This window comes from Prionailurus viverrinus, chromosome A1 (genome assembly GCF_022837055.1).
Source record: "Prionailurus viverrinus isolate Anna chromosome A1, UM_Priviv_1.0, whole genome shotgun sequence".
Classification (NCBI taxonomy): domain Eukaryota; kingdom Metazoa; phylum Chordata; class Mammalia; order Carnivora; family Felidae; genus Prionailurus; species Prionailurus viverrinus.
In genome coordinates this window covers 145752838-145779594 of record NC_062561.1, presented here as the reverse complement: position 1 = coordinate 145779594, position 26757 = coordinate 145752838, and the positions used below count along the sequence as shown (strand labels likewise).

The following is a 26757-nucleotide window of genomic DNA, read 5'->3' as shown; positions in this document are numbered from 1 at the left end:
GTCTGTTTTTTTTCCTTCAGATTTTATGTAATTGTTCTGGGTCTGACAATTTCAAACATGTTAACTAAGTCTTTTCTTTAAAAGTAGAGTTTTGGATTTATAAAATGTTTTATTTGTAAACATTCACTGTTATACAGATATTAGGACCTTAATAAAGATATGTTGAATATTATAATTGCAGTTGTACCTTAATCATTTAACATGCCCCAATGATCTTACATAGTCATGTAGTTTTTAGAAGACACAGAGCAAAGTAATTGTTAAAATAGAAGCATTAGTACAAGAGTGGACCCTTCAGAGAAAGAATTGCACAGGCCTTATCCAATCAGGAGTTATGTAGGGAAATCATTAACCTGCTCTCCTTTCTTTCCCCCCTCCTCTTTGGTTTTGTTTTTTTGTTTTGTGGTAGTCTGACCCTTGGTTATCATTACAGAACTATGGAGGTGCAATGAGACCCCCACTGAATGCTTTAGGTGGCCCTGGAATGCCCGGAATGAACATGTAAGCAAAATGCCATATTATCCTGTTTAGTATTCTATTTTCTGTCTTCTGAAGTCACACTAATTTGTAACACACTTTCAGCTCCTCAATTTCTGTGTAGTATAAAATGGAACTGGTGTAAATGAACTAAACATGAGCAATAGTGTCTGCCTCGTTTTCACAACATACTCCCTTTTTCTTCCTTCCCTTGCAACCTTTAATTTTTTTCCATTTTCAAATGCCAAATGCCAACTTTTAGCCTGGTTTTCATGGTTCATTTATTTAATTAAAAATGAGTCTTTTATGTATAAACACAGCCTCCAGATAGTCTATACAAAACTGTAAAGAGATGCGGACACGAGGACCAGGACTTTACTCCGCAGAAGTAGACAATTGATACTAACTTCATTTTAACAGATACTAAATGATTCCTAAAAGATCTTAATTCTTATATATGAGTCTTTACTTTTGCTTTGTTGGGATCACTCTTAACCCGGGAAGCATTCTTTCTGGTATTATCTTCTATATTAAAAAAACTTTCCATACTATAGGGTCATTTTTTTAATTTTCTTTTTAAGTTTATTTTTGAGAGAGATACAGAGAGAGAGAGAGCAGGCAAGGGGCAGAGAGAGAGGAGAGAGAATCCCAAGTAGGCTTTGCACCATCAGCGCAGAGCCCAACTCAGAGCTCAATCCCACGAACCATGAGCCCATGATGTGAACCAACATCAAGAGTCAGACACTTAACCAACTGAGCTACCCAGGAGCCCTAATAGGGTGAATTTTTGTTTGAAAATTAAGGTGAGCAGATAAGGAGTAAACTAACAGTATTTTGGTTTGTTTTTTACTGCAAAGTCCTTTCAAGCCCAAAGAGCATGGTTGTTTCTGTTACACCAAATAACGCCATCTATTAAGGAATTTTAACTTATTTTTCAATATCTAACTTGCCCTCAAAGTTCCATATACACCAGGTGTTTGTGACTTTCATTAATTCACTAAAGGGTCAATTCTATGATGTGGCCTAAAGAAAGCTTACCAGAAATAATGAAACCTTCCCATATAGGGTTGTGGGTAGTTTCCTCTAATATATTTTCCCATTAGTCCTTTGGTTACTTACATATCAAATTAGACAGCTCTGCCATCATTTAATGGCATTGAAGATATAATGAGACAAGTTCCTTTGATATAGATAGGGATTTTTTAAGTTTCTGAAACCATTTTCATGGAAAGCAATTTTGCCTAAAATAGAAAATAGGTTAATAAGTGGCTACCAGCCAGACTCAAAACTAACAGAACAAGGGGAAAAAAGTAGGTCAAATTTTCCTATCACGTCTTTTCACTTTTAAAGTAAAAATGGGTAGACATGAAGTCTGACTTTTCTTAAATCTCTCAAAGGCTTAGCCTTTATTAATGGTTGTTACAAAAAGGAGTGATATTGTATGCTTAAATCAAAAGCTGCAACTCTTACCAATAGGATTTAGATGTATATAAAATTTACCTACCTGAGATTCTGACTTTAAAATGCAATAGCTTTTAGAAAATATAATTTTAAATACTATGTATAGATGTAAGGAGTATACATTTTGAATATTATGATCAGTTAAAAATTAGCATTAAATGGTAAGATTGTACCTAATGTCATTTTGTGTACAACACTTCATTATAATTAGCCATGTGGTCAACTTTAGATCAACCTGTTTTTGTTAATATAAAGAAAAAAGTTATTTTTATGTGACCATTAAGAAACTCAGCTGCTTAAAACTGTCTGGTTCTTTTCTCACATACACTTAAATAAACACATATGGGTACATTAAATTCCCTAGACTATGGACACTAAAAATATGGTTGGAATTTTTAATATTATTTTTGCTGACATTTGCATTTGGGTTTCTCACTTAAATACACTCAGATCATTTAAAATATTTTTATTACCCAATATTGTATTATTCATATAATTTCTGTTTTTTAAAGTAACTGAGCCTTAACAGACTCAGATTTCCATTATTTCTTACTATTGATTTATTTGTGGTCTTATGTAATTTTCAGTTTTCTATAAATTAGTATATTCTTAAAGAACAATGAAAATGTAAATATTTCCTTTTAACAAGGAAGTTCTGAAGTACGTAAGATCCAAACAGACAGAATAATTCATGTGTTGATATTGGCCCCAACAAAGCAAAAGTGAATTTAAAGAGACATAAAAAAATAAAATGTATCATCTCCATTGTACTCAATAGAGTAAACTTTTTTGAAATTCACTTCATAATTTAGTATCTTTAAAACATATACTAAATTCATCTTTTGGCAAATAAGTATTTCTAACTAGCATTTGTGGCTTTCTTCACGTCACTTTTTTACATGTTGGGTAATTTAAAAATTAAAGGTAAAGGCATTAGAATAGTGTTACTTTAAGCTATGTTTTTAACAGTCTTAGGTATTTGCATGTTGGAGTCAGGTGAGACCTGCCGGCGAATCATATCTGGATGAGTTTTCTTTAGCTTGTCACTTTTTCATGTTTGCCATGAAAATATAATGACAGTGAAAAATAATATCCAGCTGTGCTCACAAAAGTAATTAAATACTGTATACCAACTGGCAAACTATTTGGAACAAAATTTTGGTAGTTTTATTTTTACAATTACTGTTTATCTCCATAGAACATAGTTATTCTGACATAATTTTTATATTTCAGTGCTCTGAACTCAAGTTATTTATAGTATCATCTAAAATTAAAGAGTATACTTCTAATGTTTCTCTAACTACTATTGTATTTTTACAAATAAAAGCCTAATATCAATTTCAGTACTTTAAAGTAGAATTTACAAACTACAGCCACAATGTAAATGTTTTCAAGTGCATTATGGATAAGTTTTTTAAAAGAAACTATTTCTAAATTAACCGCATTTTTATAAATTTCCAGAGAGTTTAGGATTCAGCATTATAGCATTTCTAACTCAACTTTGTATACATTGGTATTTTGTAAAACTAAGAGGACAAAGAATTTCAAAGGATCTAGACCTTCTTGTTATCCTATAGAATGATAAATTTTACATAGTTATTGTCTTGAAATAAAATGACTGTACAGCAAAAAAAATTTTCTCTACAGTAATCATAGTTGCTTTTATTTTATCAAGTCCGTATACACTTACCAAAAAATACATGCTTCTTTTAAATTACATTTTTCTCTTTGTTTTTTAAATGAGGCTATCCTGATTCTACTTCAGACTATACCTATATAGAAATCTCCATTCAAAATAACTCCTGTATTATAGTGTGTAAATTAGTTTCTTGATAATACTGATGGTCCTCAAAAGGAGTGGGAATTACTGAGCTTATGTGGTTGTTCTAATAGAACTTCTCGCTAATATAACCCCCATTTTATTTAGCACTATTTGTGAAACTTTGTTTTCAATCACAACGGCAGTGTTGGGATAAATTTGGCTTATCCACGTGAATTTTTGTTTTTAGTTTTTTTTTAATGTTTATTTATTTTTGAGAGTGAGAGAGAACATGAGCTGGGTAGGGGCAGAAAGACAGGGGGACAGAAGATCTGAAGCAGACTCTGTGCTGACAGCAGAGACCCCAGTGTGAGACTCGAGCTCACAAACTGTGAGATCATGACCTGAACCGAAGTCAGTCGCTCAACTAACAGAACCACCCATGGGCCCCCTCCATGTGAATTATTAATACTTAACCTATCATATTAAAATGCAATGGGGGCACCTGGCTGACTCAGTCGGTTAAGTGCCTGACTTTTGATTTCAGCTTAGGTCATGATCTTATGGTTCTTGAGATAGAGCCCCATGCCAGGCTCTTTCTGGCAGCTTGAGCCTGGTTGGGATTCTCTCTCTCCCTCTCTATCTGCCTCTCCCCTGCTCATGCTCTCTCAGATGGGCTCTTTGTCTCTCAAAATAAATATATAAACACTTAAAAAAAATAAAATCCAATGTGATATGAAATACATAGTGTGCTGAGACTAGATTAGTATTTGTCAAATAACTGAAATGTGTAAAAGGTATTGTTATTGATAATGTAATATTTAACATTTAATTTAATGCTGTTATTTAAGTAAAATGTTTAGTTATTTAACATTTAATTTAGCATGTTAATTTAACATTAAATAATTTTTAAATGATAAATAAATATGATATTTAATCATATACAGTCATATTTTTAAAATTATGAGATCATTATCAACTTAACATCATTGTATACAAATTTTTGCCATGATTTGTATATAGCATTTTTTTTAGATAGAAAGCATGAAGGTGGGGGAGAGGGAGAAAGGGGGAGAGAGAGAGAGAGGGAGAGAGAGAGACAAAGAGGGAGAGAGAGAGAAAGAGAGAGAGAGAATCCCAAGAAGGCTCCATTCTCAGCACAGAGCCTGATGTGTGGCTCGATTCCATGACCCTGGGATCATGACCAAGCCGAAATCAAGAGTATGATACTCAACCAACTCAGCCACCCAGGCACCCCTGGATATAGCATATATTTTATGCTGTTTTAAGATAAATATTTCCCAATTTCTTTACTATGTTTTATTTAACATCACACAAATTATGTGGATTAACATCAAACAAATAAAATGTTTCACTTGGTAAATACATACCATATGTTTTACCTCACTTTCTGTCCATTAGGACATTGAATCCTGTATGTAAGATCATCTTGCTAAAGTGTTCCTGTAATTAAGTGTAAAATCATCATCATCAACCCTATCTTAATGAGGCAACAGGTTCCAGGGACAGTACAAGTACATGCCCCTAACCTTCTCCCTGTGCACAATACTTTGACCAACTCCTCTCTGGCATCTCATTTTCTCCTTTACTCCTCAAGCAGAATAGGAGAAAATTGTATTTGGGTACCCTAATAGAGCCCAGGGAAAGAATTTTCATATACTTCCCTGCTGTTTACATCCCTGGGGAATTCCTAACAAAATGAAAAACAATTCTAAATAGTCCAAGCTAACATGGGTAATATAGCTAACTTGGACAGCTTCTATCTAACATATGAGAATTTCAGGGTTAAGGTCTCTGCAATAAGAATCAGGGGACGTGTTTTTTTGTTGTTGTTTTTTTTTTTAATTAAAAATTTCCTCTGTCTTTTTGCTGCAGTTAGAAGGAAAAGGGAATCTTGAGTGACCCTAATTACAGAGGACCTGCTAACAGTAGTCTACTTTTTATCAAGCAGTATTTATTTCGGTATACTTAATACTGAAGCATGAGTACAAGAGACTTTTTCACTTAATTTAGTTTTAAAAGATTCATGTCCTTTTAAGCTATAGAATACAAAACCTTATCCACCACCCTAAAGTGGAGTAATATACTGACATACATTGGATTAGATTATTTCCTGTTTATCTCAAGATTTACTCTGGCCACTGTCTTGACCTACAATTATGAAAACAAAAAAAGTGATCCCTTTTTTAAAAAGAAAATTGTCTGGGCACCTGGGTGGCTCAGTCAGTTAAGTGTCTGACTGTTGATCTCAGCTCAGGGCTTGATCTCAAGGTCATGAGTTCAAGCCTTGCATTGGGCTCTGCACTAAGTATGAAGCCTACTTTAAATAAATAAATAAATAAATAAATAAATAAATAAATAAATAAATAAATAAATAAATAAATAAATGTAAATTGTCAGTGGCACTGAGAGATAGATTAATACATGTATAAAGTAATCTGATAGTCTATGTGTGTTTTAAAAGAAGTCAAATTTAGTCATCTTTTATGTACATATATATATTTGTAGTTTAGTAAAAGCAATTATTTTATAGATATTGATATTTTAAAAATAATTTTAATTTTTAATGATATAAAGGTGGCAGTTATCTTTGTGTCATAGGATTATACTTTATATTTATTTCATAATTAGTAATTTTTACCCATGTTTTTACTGTTACAGGTGATTATCACTTTTAGTGGTTATTACAATAACTGAACTTAAAATAAAATTGGACCAACACAAAGTAGTTTGATTTGGGAAGAAAACTATATTGTGAAATGATCAAAATTTTTGATTTAAGAAATAAAAAATTTGTGAAAATACAGAGTAATTTCAGTGCCGACCTAGAACTGCATGGTAACTAAATTGTAAATGTTGTATTTTATGATTTGTTATTGCTTATTGTGAAACATTCAAAACATAAGTTAAAATTTCATTGATCATATTGTCTTATAGGGGTCCAGGTGGTGGTAGACCTTGGCCAAACCCAACAAATGCCAATTCAGTGAGTATATATATATATTTTAATTTTCTTTGCACTTTCTAGCATTGAACAACAAAAATCCTGTTGCTTTTGAAAGCCCTGCAATTGGTTATATTAACTTTTTTAAAAAAGTAATCATTCAAAAAATATATTTTGCATATATATTTTTAAAATATGTATAATTTTTGAAATGACGAAGTTTTTTACTTCACAGTCTAATGTAAACATGCATTCTATATGGATAAACAGACTTCAAAATTAAAATAGAAAATGTGATTTAGGTATACCACAGTAGCCTATATTTATTATAATATATATTTATCATAAAATGATTTGATCTTCTAAAATAATTATGGTAATCACTAAGTTGCCAGATAACCTCAATCTCTATCAGAGTTATTATGATTGTATTTATTATACTAGTTACACCTAGGTTTGCTCTCTCACTATTCCTGGAGGCAAGTACGCATTTGCCCTGTCCGTATTGGCTGAATTGGTGTTCCTACACATCTATCTGTGTATATGACATGCTGTGAATTTTCCTTACATGTTTTGTGATAGTGGTTTAACTGCACAAATATTTTTCTCTCTTAATAACACATGAATATATGCATAATATGAAAATTAAGCTTTCAGTCTTAAAATTAATATGATTTAATTTAATGATCCTGGTAATGTTTTCCCTTCTTGACTTTGAACCCTTGAGTTTCTTCAGTATAGAGAGAGTTCTGCAGTGTACCTTTGTGTAGTGTGTGCACTGCACAAAGGTTCCTGACTCAAGGAAGTTGGTAGGGTACTAAAATACAGATTGTGCTCCACTTGTAAAGTCTATGAGTATCTGACCCAGCAAGGATGCCTTTTGCTAATATGCACAGAGGTACGCCCATTGACTAGCAATGACCTTAATGCTAAATAAACATGAAACGGATCCAATGTTTAAGGTTAATTTAAATTTCAAGAAAATGTGAAGTGAGGTATATATGGTATAGAAAGAATTATCCTAAACTTATAGCTATTCTAAAGCTGAATCACTTTCTCCTCAAGTAAGCAATTATCATATTTTTAGAGAAAAAAATAATTTATGTTATCTTCCTGTCTCTTAGTTTTAATAGCTAATTGAAATAGAATTTGGAGTGGAGAGAGTGATATCTTGCTTACATTTGGATCTTCAGTGTACTATTTAATCTTAACCAATCTTTCTTTTTTTTTAATTGAAATTTTTAAAAATATTTGAGAAAGTGAGTGTGAGCAGGGGAGAGGCAGAGAGAGGGGGAGAGAGAGAGCGAGAGAGAAAGAGAGAGAATCCCAAGCAGGCTCCATGCTCAACACGGAGCGTGACGCGGGACTCAATCACATGACCGTGAGTGACATCATGACCCAGGCCAAAATCAAGAGTCGGTCTTGCAGTCTACTGAGCCACCCAGGCGGCGTTTAGCAAATCTTTCTAAAATACTTTTTATCCATATTATGTTATAATGTGAATGTGAATTCTTTCCTCTTCCAAAATTCTTTTAGTTTGCTTATATCCTTTTGGAGAGTTTACATTTCTATTTGCTTCTTGCTACATGCCTTTCAAATTCATTCAAGATTTCACTTTAAAATGGCATCTGGCTAGCAGCTCAACATACAGTTCTTTCAACTCCCTATTAAAATACCCATAAAGGTACAGGAAAAAACAATTTTTTATAATACTGAAAACTGACTCTTCCTATTGCCAGAATCTGGAAAGACTTTCTATTCAGAATCTGCATTTCTGTCGAAACTGGATTAATAAGCACAATTAATGGCACACCTTAACTTTGTGAGCCTTCCCACCTAGAAGCAAGAAGACTCTTCTCTCCTTCCTCACTGTCAGCTCTATCAGTTATCCCTCTACTGCCCCTTGCAGACAGCCATGTGTAATTCACACCCGCCACAGCCTTCCTCCAGCATTACCTCCTTTTACACACTCATCTGGAGACTCTGTCCTCCAAAAACTACTTGGGAAGGTGAGCAGGATTTGATATTGAGGATGGTGCATTGTACCAAGCAGGTATATTATCCAAGTAAGAGTATTGGATAGAGGCAGAGATGAGGAGAGACTTCTGCATTCTGCTCATGTTTAGTTTTGATGCACTCCACCTCTTCAGAATTTCATGGAGTGAAGCACTGTGGATAGGAGAACACACTATATTGGGTCAGCAGGTCTGCATTATTTTAGACCCTGAGAGACACTAGGGTAGGAGGTATGCATATCAAACTGCCATCCTACAGTCAGTATGAAATGGGCATTTGACTAGCATACATGCGAGAAATAGAGTTGAAAATAATCCCTTGTGTTAATATATATCACGTGTGGATACATCTCCCCCTCACTGAAAGAAATGTGAATAGGGAGGGGCGCTTGGATGGCTCCATCGGTTAAGTGTCCAATTTCAGCTCAGGTCACAATCTCATGGTTTATGAGTTTGAGCCCTGCGTCAGGCTCTGTGCTAAGAGCTCAGAACCTGGAGCCAGCTTCTGATTCTGTGTCTCACTCACTCCCTGCCCCTCCCCCACTCATGCTCTGTCTCTTTCTCTCTCTCTCTCTCTCTCTCTCTCTCTCTCAAAAATAAGTAAGCATTTAAAAAAAAAAAGTGAATGGGGAAAAAAAGTAGGGAGGGCCCAAAGCTTTCTTTCCAGAAACGGAAAGGGGGTCATCATCCTGAATACAGAAAGGCAAAGTGTTCCTCTGAGAAATGATTTATTATGAGAACAAGGAAAAAAAATCGTAAAAAACTGATGACTTTTCTGGGAAAAACATAAGGCTTAAATGAAACAAAGCAAAAACAGTTTAAGAGGGATTTTTTTCTTCCTAAATGCTATCGATTATATTCTAGTGACAACTTAACCTATACTGTTTTGATTTCCAAGTTCCTTAGACTTCTTGTCCATGTGTATAATTACAAATACTTTTTGTTTTTTATCAATACAATAAGTCTCTGACTCTTGAGGGTTGCATATTAAAGTGGTTAGTTGTTTTGTTTTTTGCTGTTTTCAAATATGTCTTATATTTGTTTGACCTTATATACTTTTTTTTCATTTTAAATGTTTATATCAAAGTAACCTTAGATTTATAGAAAAGTTACAAGAATAATACAAAGAACTTCCATACAGGCTTCATCCAGATTCCCAAGTTATACCACTTTTGCTCTATGATTTCCTCTCTCTGCATGTACATATTTTTTTCTGAATCATTTGAGCTGTATTTGAGTTGCTGACATGATGACCCTTTATCCCCAAATATGTCAGTGCATGTTTACTAAAAACAAATACATTATCTTTCATAACTACAGTTAAGATCAAAATTAGAAAGTAAACATTAATGTAATGCTGTTCTCTAATCTGCAAACCTCACTCACATTTCCCCAATTGTCCCAATAATGTGTTTCATAACAAAAGAAAATCCCAGTTCACTTGTTACATTTAACTGTCAGGACTTCTTGTCTTTAATCTAGGACAGTTCCTCAACTTACCTTTTTCTTAACCTTGCAGTTGTGTTTAATGCAAATCAGTTATATTGTAGAATATGCCATAATTTGGTTTTATCTCATGTTTCCTCATGATTAGATCCAGGTAATACATATTTGGTAGGAATACCACAGAAGGAATGTTGTGATTTTCTCAGTGCATCATTTCAGGAAGCATGTGATAAAGATTTGTCCCATTGCTTTTACTGTTAACTTTGTTCACTTAGTGAAGGGTGGTGCTTGTCAGGTTTCTCTACTATAAAATTACTGTTTTTCCTTTTGTAATTATTAATTTGTGGAGATATACTTTGAAACTACAGTAAATAAATATCCTCTTCTTCCTCATACTTTCATCTGCTACTTTCGGCATCCATTGGTGATTCTTGCCCCAAGTGTTTTTTTGCTATGTTGGTTACCAAATGGCTGTTTTCTGTCTTTCCTTCTTCATTTATTAATTGACTCTACTACAGTTTTTCTTTCTTCATTCATTCATTTATTCATTCACTGTATATCAAATATGTCTGTGGACTCATTCAGTAGGTTTTTGATGCTAAAGTCACTCCAGATTTAGCCAATAGGAACCCCTTCAAGCTGGATCATGTGTCCTTTTGACATGTTTCCATTATTTGAGCATTTTGAAACTCATCTTGTATTTTCCCAGTGTTGGCTCTGAAACAGCCATTTCTTTAAGGACCCATGGTTCCTTTAAATGGAGAGGGGTATTTAGTGATACAGATTCAAGAGCCTCCCCAGGGAAATAGCTAAGATACAGATGGATGTTCATACACATTCCCATACACATGTATATCTTTCTGTATCTATATGTACTAAAACCATTAGTACACACTATTGCTTCAATTTCAATACAACACAACAGGATATATTGTAGACTTTCTGCTTTTTTACTTCTTTGAAAGTAAGAAATATGCCTACCATTATGTACAGTATATTCATTTATTTGCTTAATCTTTATAAATCCACAGTTTTCTGTTATAAAAGTATTTTAATCAAAAATGTTTTTTGTACCCTTTTACAAGACAGTACAAAAAAAAATTTAAGGAAAATTCATGTTTTTAATTCAGAATAGAAGTATGATTTTCACTTTTAACTTCCTTTGACCTGAGCATTACAGTATTAGCCTCAGATTCTTATTTGGAAGTTTATTTACAAATCCACCAATGAATTTTCCTTTTTTATATTTTTCAAAAGAGCTGTGCACTTGAGTTTAGCTATGTACCACATTCTGATCATTAAGTAGCAAACACTTTTATTGAAAATATCTAAATTATCTTTGTCTGGAGAGACTTTTAATTATAAGGTACAGAAAAACAACCAAAGTAGGCTCATATTGAGAGCATATCACTGGATTATGTATCTAAAAAGTACAGATATAAATTTATTTTGGGTCACATTTGATTCCAAGGGTCCAGATAATGCCATCAGCACCTGTTCTCTATCACTTGCCTTTGTTTTCCTTGCCGTGACAAGAAGGCTGTGTGAAGCTCCAGACTTATATCCTCAGAGCTCTCAGTTGAGTACAAAAAAGCACAACTCTTTATCAGGTAAATAGAGATATTGGGAATAACCAGCCAAACTAGATTTATGTAGCTTGGGTCATATGCTCATTCATGAATTATAACCTGAGGGTACAGTGCTCTTTCAGCTAGGTCAAGGTCACACACATCCACTCCCCGAGCCCCACCCAAACCACATCGAAAAATAAGAGGTATGGTTCACCAAAGAAAATTCAAGGAGTTGTCAGCAAAAGAGGATATAGGCAAAACAAATGTTCAGTATAGCATTGTAGTAATCAACTGTATTAATGTGACAGGAAAAAGAAAGAAGAAACCCCTTGAAGGGAAAAAAATGACAATCTATCATAGTGATTAAACCCAAGGGAAATACAAATATCTTACTCCAGAAGGCTCTGCTCTAAACAAATGTATGCCCTTTTTTTTTTTTTTTTTCAAAGCACTAAAGGGGCTCTTGGGCGACACAGTTGGCTGAGTGTCCAACTCTTGATTTCAGGTTAGGTCATGATCCCAGGGCCATGGGATTAAGCCCCACATTGGGCTCTGTGCTGAGCATGGAGCCTTCAGTTTCTCTCTCTCCCTCTGGTCCTCTGCCCTGCTCATACACTCTCTCTCTCTCTCTCTCTCTCTCTCTCTCTCTGTCTAAAATATTTAGACTGAGCCACCTGGGTGGCTCAGTCGGTTAAGTGTCTGACTCTTGATTTCAGCTCAGGTCATGATCTCATGGTTCTTGGGATTGAGACCTACCTCGAGCTCTGCGCTGACTGCATGGAGCCCACTCTGGATTCTCTCTCTCCCTCTCCCTCTGCCCCTCTCCACTTGATGCATGTGCATTCTCTCTCTCTCTCTCTCTCTCTCTCTCTCTCTCATCTCAAAATAAATAAATAAACTTTAAAATAAATTTCTTAAAAAGCACTAAAGAATAATAGAATATTTTCAACTTTACAGTGGCACAGATAATGTCTTAATGTTATCCTCTCTGGTTTCTAGTAAACCAGTTCTTCTAAGGTAGTTTTAAACTTCACAGTTGAAGAAAGTTACTTAACAAAAATGTTGCTAATCATTAAAAACAAACAAACAAACAAAAACTCAGGGACACCTGGGTGGCTCAGTCCATTGAGCATCAAACTCTTGATTTCAGCACAAGTCATGATCCCATGGTTTGTGAGATTGAGCCAGCATCAGGCTCCACATGCAATGTGGAGCTTGTGTGAGATTCTCTCTCTCCCTGTTCCCCTCTCCTGCTTGTGCTCTCTCTCTCTCTCTCTCCAAAATTAAAAACAAACAACTCCAAATCTCTAGCTACTTTGCTCTTCCCCTGCTCCCACACCACTGTCATGGATATTAGGAGTCAGAATATTTCAGAATATCTGAATTATCAGTCACAGCTCTTGAATTATCAATCTCTTGAATTATCTGTCTAAAGGATTCTTCTAATTCTTTGATTCTGATCTTTAGCTCTCTGATCTTATCTTCTACATCTGCATTTCATCTTTCAATTCATGTTAATGGATATTTTGTATCGAGTCTAGAGAGGGGAAGGAGGTGATTAATTAGATTGGAAGAATTTGGACACTAGAGGTAGAGAAAATTTTGTAGAAAACTAAAAGAGGAAATACCAAAAATGTTTGAGGAAAAATTATTAGACTGTTAGCTGATAGGGAGAAAGATTGTTTGGGAAGGCATAGAAGGTGACAAAACTGAAAGGAGAAAAAGGGAACCCTGGTGTGTACAGGGCTTTGGAATGGAGAAATCTGAAATTTATCACCTATATGGGAGGGAGCTATGTTTTAGGAAGATAGTTTATAAAATGGATGAAAAATAGGGAAATGAAGTTAGGAGATAATAGTAATGGGCTTTATAAAATGTTATCAGACCCTGAGGTAGAGTGGTGATCAAAGGAATAATGAGGATGCATTTCACACATAGAATAAAAAACACCTGATGACCTTGAATTTGGGAATAAAGAGAAAAAGCTGAAGGTGATTTCAAGTCTTTGAATTCAGGTATCAGGGAGAATGGGAAAACACAAACTCAGCTAGAAATACAAGAGAAGGAAGTTTAGAGGGTAGATGGTGAGCTTTGTTTTGGAATATTAAATCTATCACTAAATATAATAGAATCCTAGATCAACTGTTATGTCCAGCACAGAATGGAAATGTATTTATTCAATTGAAGCTTTATCTCTAGTTCTAATCTCTAGTAAATTCTTGATCTGTATTTCTAAAAATCTGTTGATCAGTCTACTTCACTGTGCACTAGTGCTTTAAAATTCAACATGTCAGATATTTCCCCAAAACTTGCCCCCCTTCCTGAATTCCCTACACATGAATTAGTGGCACCATCATTCACCCACTCACCAAGTTGGAAACCTAGGTATTACCTTAACTTTTGCCTTCCCTTGTCCACCACACCTAGTTTGCCACTATGCCCTGCCAAGTACATTTGTGAAGTCTTTCAAACTTTCTTACTCCTACTTATCTTAATCAGTGCTTCCTAGAACACTCTATCATCTCTTGCCTAGACCTTTTGCAATAGACTCTTAACTTGTATTTGTATTCTGTGATACCTCTAGGGTTATCTTACTAAAATATAAATTGGAATATGTCTCTCTAAAACCTGTGACTTCCTGTTTCCTACAGTATAAATTCAACAGTCTGACCATATATGCTTATCATTTATTTCAGTTTCCTATAAGTACCACATTATAGCAGCTGGGTAAAATTATATGCCATTTCCCTAATAATCTATGTACTTTTATATTTTGTGTTTACTTCTTTCTTTCTTTCTTTCTTTCTTTCTTTCTTCCTTTCTTTCCTTCTTTCGATCCTTCTCTTTGTCTTTCTGGTGATAATCTATTCTCTATAAGTCAGCTATCCAGCTCACTACCCACATAGTTCTTCTACCTATATTGTTATATTTTATGTCACTCACACTAGACTGTCAGATGCTACTGGTAACTTTCAAGAGTGTGTGTTCAGTAAAGTGCTACCAGGAGTAGCAGTCCAAATGATCTTTTTCTTTTAATGAGGGCACCAAAAAATATGAAGTAGAAATAGTGACTATAAGCCAAAATTAAAGACTTTGTCAGGACAAACATGGAAAAAAATTGAACTACATGAAGTAACAATTTTTTTAAGTATTTTTAAATGTTTAAAAACTGTGTTTAACTGTGTTTGAAGGAACCATGAAGAAGGAGAAATTTAAAACTATAAAAGGAGCAAGGTGTTAGGAGGATGAGATGGGGCTAGCTTTGGAAGCAAATAGGAAGATTATCTTTTTTTCTACGTGGATGAATGGATTAAAATTTTAATCTATAAGTTTGGAGTGTTGAGTTGAAGATGAAGGTATAGTAAGAATTTGATAGCTTTAACATATGACACAAGGGCAGACCACCAACTCACCATGCTATAATCACCATGACAGCCAGCTCATGAAAGCCACTTGTTAAGTATTCAGGAATTTTTTGAGTTAATTGTTAAATCATTGGTAGCTTACAAATAATCCAGGGAAGAAATGGGCAAAAGACATGAATAGACACTTCTCCAAAGAAGACATCCAGATGGCGAGCAGACGCATGAAAAAATGCTCAACATCACACATTATCAGGGAAATACAAATCAAAACCACAATGAGATAACCATCTCACACCTATCAGAATGGCTATCATTAACAACTGAAGCAACGAGAGATGTTGGCGAGGATGCAGAGAGAATCTCTTTTGCACTGCTGGTGGGAATGCAAACCAGTGCAGCTACTCTGGAAAACAGTATGGAGGTTCCTCAAAAAATTAAAAATAGAACTACTCTATGACCCAGCAATTGCACTACTAGGTATTTATCCAAGGGATACAGGTATGCTGTTTTGAAGGGGCACATGGCACCCCAATGTTTATAGCAATGCTATCGACAATAGCCAAAGTATGGAAAGAGCCCAAATGTCCATCGATGGGTGAATGGATAAAGAAGAAGTGGTATATATATTCAATGAAATCTTGCCATTTGCAACTACGTGGATGGAACTTATTCTAAGTTACACTAAGTAAAATTAGAGAAAGACAAATATATGACTTCACTTACATGAGGAATTTAAGATACAAAACAGATGAACATAAGAGAAGGGCAGCAAAAATAATGTAAAAACAGGGAGGGGGATAAAACATAAGAGCCTCTTAAATAGAGAACAAACAGAGGGTTACTGGAGGGGTTGTGGGAAGGGGGATGGTCTAAATGGGTAAGGGGCATTAAGGAATCTACTCCTGAAATCATTGTTGCACCATGTGCTAACTAACTTGGATATAAATTAAACAATAAATTTTTTAAATTAATAAATAAAAGTTTAAAAAAAGAATCATTGGTAGCTTGAAATATTTCATGTAGGAATATTCATACCACATAAATTGATAAATGCTACAGATTGGGACCTTTTTCTCCCCTGAACTTATTTGGTTTATTGGCACACCACAGAATGCTTCTGGGCTTCCATGAAGGCTGAGCCAAAATGCTTCCAGTTATTAGTGAAGACTAAGTTGAAATTGGAGAACATGATTATATTTTGGACCTTGTCCCTTATTTTGTGTTTCTCTCTGGGAAATCTCTACTGTGAAATAGAAAAGGTGGCTAGGGGATGATCAAAGAGATGGAAACTAAGTAGGCTTTGAGATAATGAATTTAAAATATTGGAAAGAGAAACAAAATGCTGACAGTGGCATGGGGGAGTGGCAGAGACAGTTTAGCAGGAAACTAATAAGGAAATAATGGACTTACAGGAAATAAATACAGAAATAATAGGGAAAACATGGAGGAATTGTAATGGAAGAAGGTTCTTGTTGGAATATAGAATAATATATTTGTGAGTGTCATGAGGAATAAGAAAGATGTCAGGCAAAGGAATTGTTTAGATCTCTGTGTGAAGAGTTCTGGGATGTGGTCATACTCACAAATGGAGGAGAAGGAAGTATATTGTGAAATGAAGGAAGGCAATAAAGTATAAATTCCAAAGATTTAAAGGGTGGTTAGCTCATATGTTAAAGTTGGTAAAGAATGATGGTAGACAATAGAGAGAGGCAGAAGAACATGAGCATGATGCTAAAGTTATAAGGAGATGAAAATTGGAGCCAACAGATAAGGTAGTGATTTGGAGAGAGTAAATGCATATGTTTAAAATAATAAGAATCAGAAGATGGATGGTGGATCATGCACTAACAGCGGCCCAAGAGAGCAAAGTTGATTTCTAGCACCGAGTTTAGTGTGTACTGGCCATCAGATCTCACTGCTCATAGTGGAAGTAATCCCCATCATTAATTATACTAGGCAGCCTGGTAAGGACTCTCTGCAGGGATGAATTAGCCATAGGCAGACCAAGCAGGGGCCGCAGAGGCATGTGGTCTGTGCTTAAGGCAAAGCGTGGACACCAAACAACAAGGAGACAACTTTCAAATAACTTAGAGGAAAATCATAACTTTGTTATACTTCCTTCTTACTGTATAGTTTCATATTATTTTTATGTTTAATTATATGGAAGGCGTTGGGCTAGAAGGAGGGTTTAGGGTAAAGGAACTAGCATCTTTTCACTACTGTAATGGTCCTAATCTGGCTATGTACCTACAAGAAGATAGTAGTTTATGGCTTTTTCTAAAACAAGACAAAAATATCTCCTCTGGATGTGCAGATTCTTCATGCAAGTGAGCTAATGAGCTTCTTTGAAAAAAAATAAAATATTCGGATTTAGCTTTCTTTATTAATATCAACACTCAAGTGTTTAGTTTTTAAATATCTGTTTTCTACTTCTCATTTTTAAAATTATAAAAGCAATGTTGTATTAATACTATGTAATGTCTAGAAAAGAGTTTGGTTAAGAGCTTGATTTGAAGGGAAGGAGAGAATTTGTTATCCATATCTGATCCCCACAAGTTAGTAGTCTTTGGAGACTTATATTAACGAAAACCTTTTGCATTTGTTATATTAGTTTCTAGTAGCTAATTAGAAAGGGAAGGGGGGAAACATGAGGTCTATAGATCAAGTACTGACCTGTACCACATGAATGTAGTAGCCTGAAACCCATCTTAAAAATAATAATAATGCATCCCAGAATGCACATAAATTGGAAGTTGTATCTGTAAAAGCTATTAATTTGAAAAACTCTGGTTTCTGGTTTTTCACTGCACAAATATGTATCTTTCTAATTACAGAATAAGTGTCATTAGTATCAAGCAGTGAGTATAACTGCTCTAAAACCAGTATAACTTAAAGCTAGAAATCTAAATTTCTCTTGACCTAAATCCACTCTTTTTTATAAATTCAAGATAATGTTGCATTTATTCATTTTCCAGCACTCAGACAGATATGAACGGCTTTATTCTTTATCATCCTTTGTGATACATTTTAAAACTTGATTAAAGTCAGAATATAGATTCATTGTAGGTAAGTTTCCGTATTGTCACATGAATCAAAATATATATTTCTTTGTCCTATTCGTGTTCCAGATACCATACTCCTCAGCATCTCCTGGGAATTATGTAGTAAGTACATTTGGGATTGTTTGCTCATAAGAATTGATGTTATGTTTTATTTGGGCAATGAAATAGTTGTCCAGATGTTAAGAAGAGCCCCTGTGTATTGGCCAAGAAGTGAACATCTGATATGTATTGAGTTTTTCGTCTGCCAACCTCAGTACATATGTTGATGTTCATTAGTGAGACAGTTATCAATCTGGCCAAAATTGCCCTGAGTACTGTGTTTTACTTTAGCATATGTTTCTGTAAACCAATACAATACACTCTGTCCAATCATGAAGAAAGCCATACCCAGTTACACAATGCCAAGCTTGAATTTGCAGTTCTCCAGGAGAATGAGGTACACCCCCTCCCTCATACCACTCACCACACACAAAGTTTGGGAAGACATTAAACTGTTTCCCGATCACAAAGGGAATCATATCGCAGAATAATGACTAGTCATTTGGGGGCCGGGGGCTTTTTTATACTTTGGTATTGAAAGCACTTATTTTTCTTCTTATCATTATTTAGTACATGTTAAAATTTTCCAATAATTCATTTACACCTAAAATCAAATTAGTAGGTTTTACATGAGCTCTTGAACTTACAAATGACCTTTTAACCCTCGTAACATTATAATCCTTGCTACATCTCAAGGCCACCATGGAAGATAAATTGTTATAATATTTAGGAGTAAACGCCTAACAGAAGAGCAAAGATAAAATGGTAAAAAGGAAAATCTTTCCTAAAGAAATTTTCAGAGGTGGTGGCTAACTGGGGTAGGAAAAAAGGAGTGCTTAAGAAGATCAATGAGCATTTTACTCTCCGTAGAAATAGTGTTTTATGAACGTAGTAAAAAGCACATGCTGTTTTGGATCTGTGAACTTAGTGCTCAATGTTCTCTTAAGCTATACAAACTAAGAGGCCTAACATTTTTCACATTCTCTATGAAACAAAAATGAAAGTAAGATGTGGGTAAAACCTATTTTTTTCTCAAATCACTTAAGAATAAGCCTAATACATAGTTTTATGAAATTATAGAATTTTATCTGAAAGGAAATTTAAATTGCTTATTAAATAGCGTGTATATATATATATATATATATATATATATATATATTCTGAAATAATTAGTGGGCTATGTCTACACCTTCAGAATGAAATACAAATTTATCCACTTAGTAATTTATACAGATTACTTTAGAGCTAAAAAATTCTAAAACCCTTTACCTGAATTGGTTGTCTGAAATAACTGAGTTAACCTTAGAATCACCTAATTTCCATTTCCAGTTGATTAGTAACCCACAGCATTAGTCAATGTTGCCCCTCATTTCTAATTGATATGATAGCAGAAGGTTCCATGCTCTAGAAGTGTTACAGTTGATACCAATAGAAAAAGAAATAGCATCAATGTATTTTTTAAGCATATGAATATCTTTGAGTTTTTAGTTTCCTATAAAAAATGATGATACAAAATATAAGAAAATTATAGTCACAGATACACATGAATGATTCTGTTTTATGGATTTGTAAAGGCCCCAATAAATGGTTTCTCCTTAACCTCATTATACCTGATATGATTAAGTCCTGAATAATACATCAGTGTTACAGGCTCATTGTTTTTGGAAACTTATTAAAACAATCTTAACATATTTAAGCTAAATCATATCTTGCATAATAGTGAAATGATTGTGCATTCAAAGAAAATAAATTATGGAGAAAATTCCTCTGTTATTTTCAAATTGGACTATTATAGATAAGCCTAACTTTTCTTCTGTTTTTCCTTACATTGTTTATGAAATGCCTTATTTTTACTGAAATTTTGTATAATTATTTAGGGTCCTCCAGGAGGTGGAGGGCCACCAGGAACACCCATCATGCCTAGTCCAGCAGGTATTGTAATCACACCAACCACACGGGCATTTGATTATTAGAATAAAACCACAAAATATAGAAATTGTTATGACAGAGAGTCAGTAGTATTCATTATCTCATTGATGGTAACAGGAAGTAGACTAGAGGTAGCAAGTAGGAAGAAGTAGTGTTCTTAAAAATAACTGTTGTCCAGTTACTTTAAGTCTGTAGAAAATTCCTGTCGTGTGAGTAATAGATATAATCAGATTGCAAATGGTGTTGATCTATATGAATTGCCCAATAATTTATCTGACACAAAGATTCCTTGAGACTCTGAAAAAGAATCCAAATCTCACAACTTAGAAAAATTCTGCATAACACATGAAATACATGGATGGATCCGTGTAAAGCCAATGGGTTAGCTTTAATCAGACCCACCATATCTATTATCTCACTAAGATATCAATAGATATCAATATGCTTACATGTCCATATGTACTTATTAGCTAATAAATTCACTGTGTACTGGAGGAAGATTTTTTTCTTTTAATATTTTTAAACTAAAATGCCTCAGTATTTCTGTGATCATTGAATATAATGATTTTAAATAGCTTTATCCTTTCTTTTCAAGACTTTAAGATAGACTATTAAATATGTTGCTTCTTGAGGACTGTAATGGTGGAAGTTTACATTGGTACACCCCTCCTAGAAACTGCTCTGGCTACATGTATCAAGAGCCATGAAAAAGTGAATATTCACTTTTTTCTATCATCCTGCTATGAGAATAATTAGAGATACAACCCGAGATTTATGTAGAGGGTGCTCATTTTTTTATAGTTAATAGTGAAATAGTAGGCACAAACCTAATACAATTTTAGCAAAAGTAATAAATTAATTTTTAGGAATATAATGTAGCCATTAAAATTATTATCAAAGAATTGTTAATGACATGGAGAATAAATGTTCATGATTCAATATAATATGGTTACAATTTTATTGTAAAATATATTTAATACAAAAATGTAGAAAGACAAAGAAATAGGCTCTAAGGCTTTATCAGTGTTAACCTCTGGCTAATGAAAGAGATGGGAGATTTTTATAATAAAAAAATACTGAATTATGTTACAGTATTAAATTCATATGTTCTTAGCTGGTTTGTTGAAATCTAAGATGTGTGGAAGCTTGAACTTAACTATCATTGATCATATCAATAAATAATTTTTAATTTTTGAATCTTCTTAATTTTGAAAAAGCATCAATCTGATAATTAACACAAAATTTTGCTTTGCTTCACTACTGATTTGGAATATAGCATAAATATTTCATGGATCTCTGTCCTCAGAGCATCTTCATTGAAGTGAAACAATTCATTCAAGATAGAATTAGGCGAATTGAACATCTTGCGCACATTTGCATTCTTATATGTGAAGTTAATGTTTAATTTATGAAGGTAGCATGTGATTAATAAACACTTCACCACAATATAAATGAAATTTTTTGGAGAAACCACTAAACTTTTCAGGTGATAAGTAATCTGATTACTCTCCATCCTTCCAAGCCAACAAATTGCCACCAGTATGTCTTCCTAGCCTTGTGCATACTCCTGTGGGCTCATCTTTTGCATAGTCATTCCTAATTTGAAGCCAATGCTCTCCCCACCAAAAACAGGATCCATAAGGTCTACTTTATTGTAAAGTTTTTCTGAATATAAAAAGAAGTCTAGAAAATACCAACCTTACTTCTCTTGGTGTTTCTATAGATGAAAGTATGTTTTTGATTGGTATTAAAAACAACAAATTTATTTTTCTTTCTATATATTTAAAATATACAGCCTATTTTCCTTCCAAGTTAATTATTAAAATTAGTTAAGTAAAATTAGGCTAATAAAGATGAAAAACCATTTGAAGATCTCCTGTGTTTAGTCATTAGTAATGACTGATTTTCTGAAAGATACATTTTTATGGGATAGAGTGTATTCCATTAGTTAAATCTCAGCAGATATTTATTGTCTGTGGCACATAGTATAAGACATGATCTCTCTCCTTCTCTCAATGAACTCACTATAACAAAGACAAGAACAAGACAAAATGTTAACTAGAATGCAAAGCAGAATTCAATGATGAGGGGGCATGCATGAATTCAGAAGTTTCAGAAAACAAAATCTCATGAAAGAGGTAACATTTGCAGTGGGCCTGGGGTAGTGACCAGAATTTCAGTAGATGGACACTGGGGAGAAGATACTTGGAGGAATTAAGAACAAAAATATGGAGATATAAACGGTTGATCATACACAGGAAAGAACAAGCAGCCTGAGTTGACAGGAATATAATGTACATAAGGATGTAAAATAAATAATTAAGGCCACAAAAGTAGGTCGGGACCTTACTTAGTATAAACAAATAGAGATCCATCTGAAGTGGGCATTTCTGCTTTTTCAGCAGTAGGATATATTAATGTAGATTTGAAACACTTTTTTTTTCAGAATAGAGAGGCCTGATACATTATATTTAAGAAAATTGTATAATTGTGGGAAAATAGAAAAACATATTTCCTAAATGTAAAATATATGGCCTTTTACTATAGATAATACATTATAAGAACATATGTACTCAGAGACTTTATTAGAATTAGCTAATAGACATGAAATGTAAATTTTTTAATATTATAAAATGGTACTTATTTTATATGGATATACACTACAGTTATTTTTACTATAATGAATCAAGAATAAAATGAATAAAAAAATTTCATCAAAAGCTGTACTGGAAGAAGCTGACTTTTACTTCAAGCAAGAGAATTTTTCATTCTAATTGTATACTCTCTTTATGTTGGAATTCAGCCAGGATATCCCACCAGCTATTAATAATTATTAGATAAATAAACTGTTTTAAATTAGTATATAAGAAGCCTAAGGAAACAATGAAAACTGAAAAGCTACTGAATTTGAATTTTTGGAGATTTTTGTTATACACATTGCTTAATGAAGTCAAAAAGTATCCATGTTTTTTAGAAAAGAAAAACTTTACTGTAATATTTGAGATTTTTAAAGTAATGTTCCTTTTGACCAGAATTATTCAAGTGATTACCCCTTATATATTAGGTAAATATTCTCATTTACAACCTCAGAATGGTAATTTCTGAGTTGGAAAATGACTTACAAGTATTTGTTTCTGAACATTAGTAATGACTATTTTAAGTGCTGCAGCTATGAATATGTATGTGTGTGCAGATCATCTCTGATTATTACTTTGTGATGACTTGGGTGTAAATTATAAAGAAAGATATTAATTAGGTAATGTTTTGTTTCAGATTCAACCAACTCTGGAGACAACATGTATACTTTAATGAATGCAGTACCTCCTGGACCTAACAGGCCCAATGTAAATATGAATTTTTTTTTTTTAATTTTGGAATGTATTTCAAGGCTCAAACTCTAAGTGTAATGAATATTCCTAGATACTATTTAAGCCTTCTCTTTTACTATCCAGAAACTTACTAGATATCCAAAAATAATCAAATCCCTTCTATGTTCTGGATTGACAAAAAATATAAAATACAAAAATGTATAACAAAAGATTGCACATCATTATAACTTAAATGTAAAACTGAACCTAATAAATTATAAAATGTTGGTGTGTGGTTTTATCTAAAATCTCAAATAGTTAATAATTAACACTATTTGAAATGACAGTTAATGTGTAGTCATTGACATTCGCCTCATTTTTAGCATCACTAAATTTTTCATTGTGATTGTTTATTTCTTTTATCCTGATAAACTTGAAATAAATCAGGAAGTTGGATTTGCTTGTTTTTCTTTAGATTTTTGAAATCTGGAGTTTAAATATGGAAATGCAGCAGTTCTATATAAAGAATTTGGGTGTTCTTAATAATGCATCTGGTTGTTATTTTTCCATGAAAGCTTACAGAAAATTATTTATCTATAAGACCTACATATTAACAAAAATATTTATAACAAGGTATAGTTAATACACAGACATATATGAATATAAGGCTTCTTAGTTTAAATAAAAATCAGAAGACATAAAGGAATTTCCATAAGTATACCAAAAAACAGGAATGAAATAATTATTATAATTGAGCTTCTTAGCAGTAAAGACTTTAAAGGGAAACTTGAAATCCATCCAGTATAATATGATACTTGAAATATGGCCAGTCCAAATTGAAATGTGATGTATAAAATATACACTAGACTTTGAGGAGTTAATATGAAAAAAATAATGTAAAAGATTTTATTAAAATTTTTATACTGAATATATGCTGAAATAATTTTGATATGTAGGATAAATGAAATATATTATTAAAATTAACTTGACCCGTTTCTTTTTACTATTTAAACATGGCTGCTAATAAATCTAAGTTTACTTATGTAAGTTTGTGTTGTAGCTCGTATATTATTTCCCTTAAGCAGTACTGCCTTAAGTTATCACTATCCTCTTTATATAATCAAATAAATTGGTTTTCAGGAGAAAAGAAACAGTTTCCTATCAGTAATGTCTAAAGGGTGTTTCCACAGTGATCTTAATGAACATTGAATATGATAATGAACAATGTTCATTTTAGAAATTTAGCAAAAATATAGAAAAGCTCTTCATAGTGCAGTTTCATATCTTAGAACTTGATATTTAAAATGGAGGGAGTGCGAGAGGAAACCCAGAGCATATGGCACTGAAGACATTTCTGTGGGCAGCTAAGCTGATACCATCCAAGTATGTTCCATTCTGGTTCTCTAACTCAATACAAAGATAAGAGATCCAAGAAAAGTAGAAGCTGATCGTGTCACTTTTTCAAATGCCATTCATCTCAGCCAGAGGTAGTAAAAGCAAATGCCTGCTGAGGGCTAGGACTGCAGTTTTTTGTGCTTCAAGCATACATACCAATAGTCTTTGTGTCTTTTAAAACACTGTGGGGGCCAGATGAAGGGACCGAACCAAGTAAGTTCAGAGGGTGTTGGCCTTACCAGCACTAGTTTTTCAGCCCAGATCTATACTATGCTTTTGACAAAGGCTGAATAAAACAGTAAGTTCAAAGTTAATTTCTTTAAGCTATCATTCTTAAGCTACCTCAAATGACAGCTTAAAAAGTTAATATTTCTTTAATTGATTTATAAATTAAATTTCTAAAATTAATTCTAAGTAAACAACTTAGAATATATAGAATCTATATATAGAATCTATATAGAGAGAATCTATAAAATATTTATAAACCAAATAGAATATATATAAATCAATCTGTATGCTTTAAGGCTACAAAATTTTAGGCAACAGAAATGACATTATCCTGGGAAAATGTATAAGCATGTGGCTGTATGATCCCAGTGATAGAAAGCCATCTTATTTCCAAACAATCATATATATATTATATACAGTTACTGGTTGTCTGTTGAGGGCAATTGTTTTTCTCCCAAAAGCCTATTTGATTAGTAAGCATCACCACCCCATCTACACACGTAAATACACACACACCACATTCAGTATTCTGTACCATACAACATGGAAGAAATGCTTTTGGCATCAGAAATTTTAAGAACAAGTGGTTTTCAGTAGGCTATTTTAACTGTAAACATAAGATAATTATAGATAACTTGTCTTCAAACTGGGCTCTAGATTTCCTCAGGAATATTCCAGGGAGATAAGGAAAAGACTGAGTGGGCAGGCCATGGCTTCTCCACCACCTGCTCCACCATCGTATATCAGTTCACATCTGTTTTGTACTGGGCTTCCAACTTAAAATAAAATAATCCCACTACTTTAAAAAATGTTAAATATAACTGCTGTAGAACGTCCAATTGTCATTGAACTGACATAGTTGAGACTGCCAAGAATTAACTATATTGAGCTGTCCCCAAGGAGCTAAATGTATTTAAACTACAAGATGGAATTATTTATTATGTCCATTTGAACAAAGATAGATTGGCTGCTAAGAAAAATCTTAATGTTGGCATAATAATGTTGAATTATTCTTATTAATAAGTCAATACTTTTAGCAGCTTCCTAGGAATCATCTCTGGCTTATATAGCAAGATCTGTCAATAGCAGAGAGGAGAATGTTTATCCTCTAATTTGCACTGGAATGTATGTGCTTTCTAGTTGAGAATATCTGAAGAAAATGTGGATATAAATGAGGATTAACCTGAAGATCCAGAATATAAAGCAGATGGTATGAGGAAAGTAGGGCAGTCAGTTTCAGAATCTATAAGGCTGAAAAAAATCTAGGAAAATAACCTCCATTATTTGGAAATGAAAATAATTTGTGGAAGTGTCTTACAATGTTAAAGATAGATATTGTAACATTAGATAAATACTTGTTTTCAGTGTGATCATAGAAATTCTCTTCATTTTTTAAAGTTTCCAATGGGCCCTGGGTCAGATGGTCCCATGGGTGGATTAGGAGGAATGGAGTCACATCACATGAATGGCTCTTTAGGTAAGGATATGCAATTTGATGTTTAGAAATCAAAACAAAACTTTTATTCTACAGAGTGGATATTACAGTTTGCAAATTGCTTTTGTATACCTTTATGTACTTTGAATTTATTTTAAAATGCTCCAACTTTCACTTCAGACTGAGACTTTACAGAATATTGGTTATGATAACTGGAGATCATTTGAAAATCAGAAATGTGAGGATTGTTCTAACCTAGCTCTTATTCACAGGTATTTACTTTCACCTATCAAAATCTGAGT

The 26757-nt window shown here is 33.4% G+C and overlaps 1 protein-coding gene across 4 annotated transcripts in view; it reads left to right on the top strand.

Moving 5' to 3' along the window:
• The window catches only part of SSBP2 (single stranded DNA binding protein 2), a 323509-nt gene that overhangs the window by 266704 nt on the left and 30048 nt on the right, over window positions 1–26757 (top strand). For 3 of the 4 annotated variants that reach the window (XM_047861074.1, XM_047861088.1, XM_047861094.1), the window contains 6 exons: window positions 410–501; window positions 6656–6704; window positions 18188–18223; window positions 20038–20092; window positions 23363–23433; window positions 26419–26497. In XM_047861074.1, coding sequence (XP_047717030.1) covers window positions 410–501; window positions 6656–6704; window positions 18188–18223; window positions 20038–20092; window positions 23363–23433; window positions 26419–26497 — 382 coding nt within the window. The remainder of the gene's footprint in view (window positions 1–409; window positions 502–6655; window positions 6705–18187; window positions 18224–20037; window positions 20093–23362; window positions 23434–26418; window positions 26498–26757) is intronic. The other variant, XM_047861083.1, reaches the window with a different exon arrangement.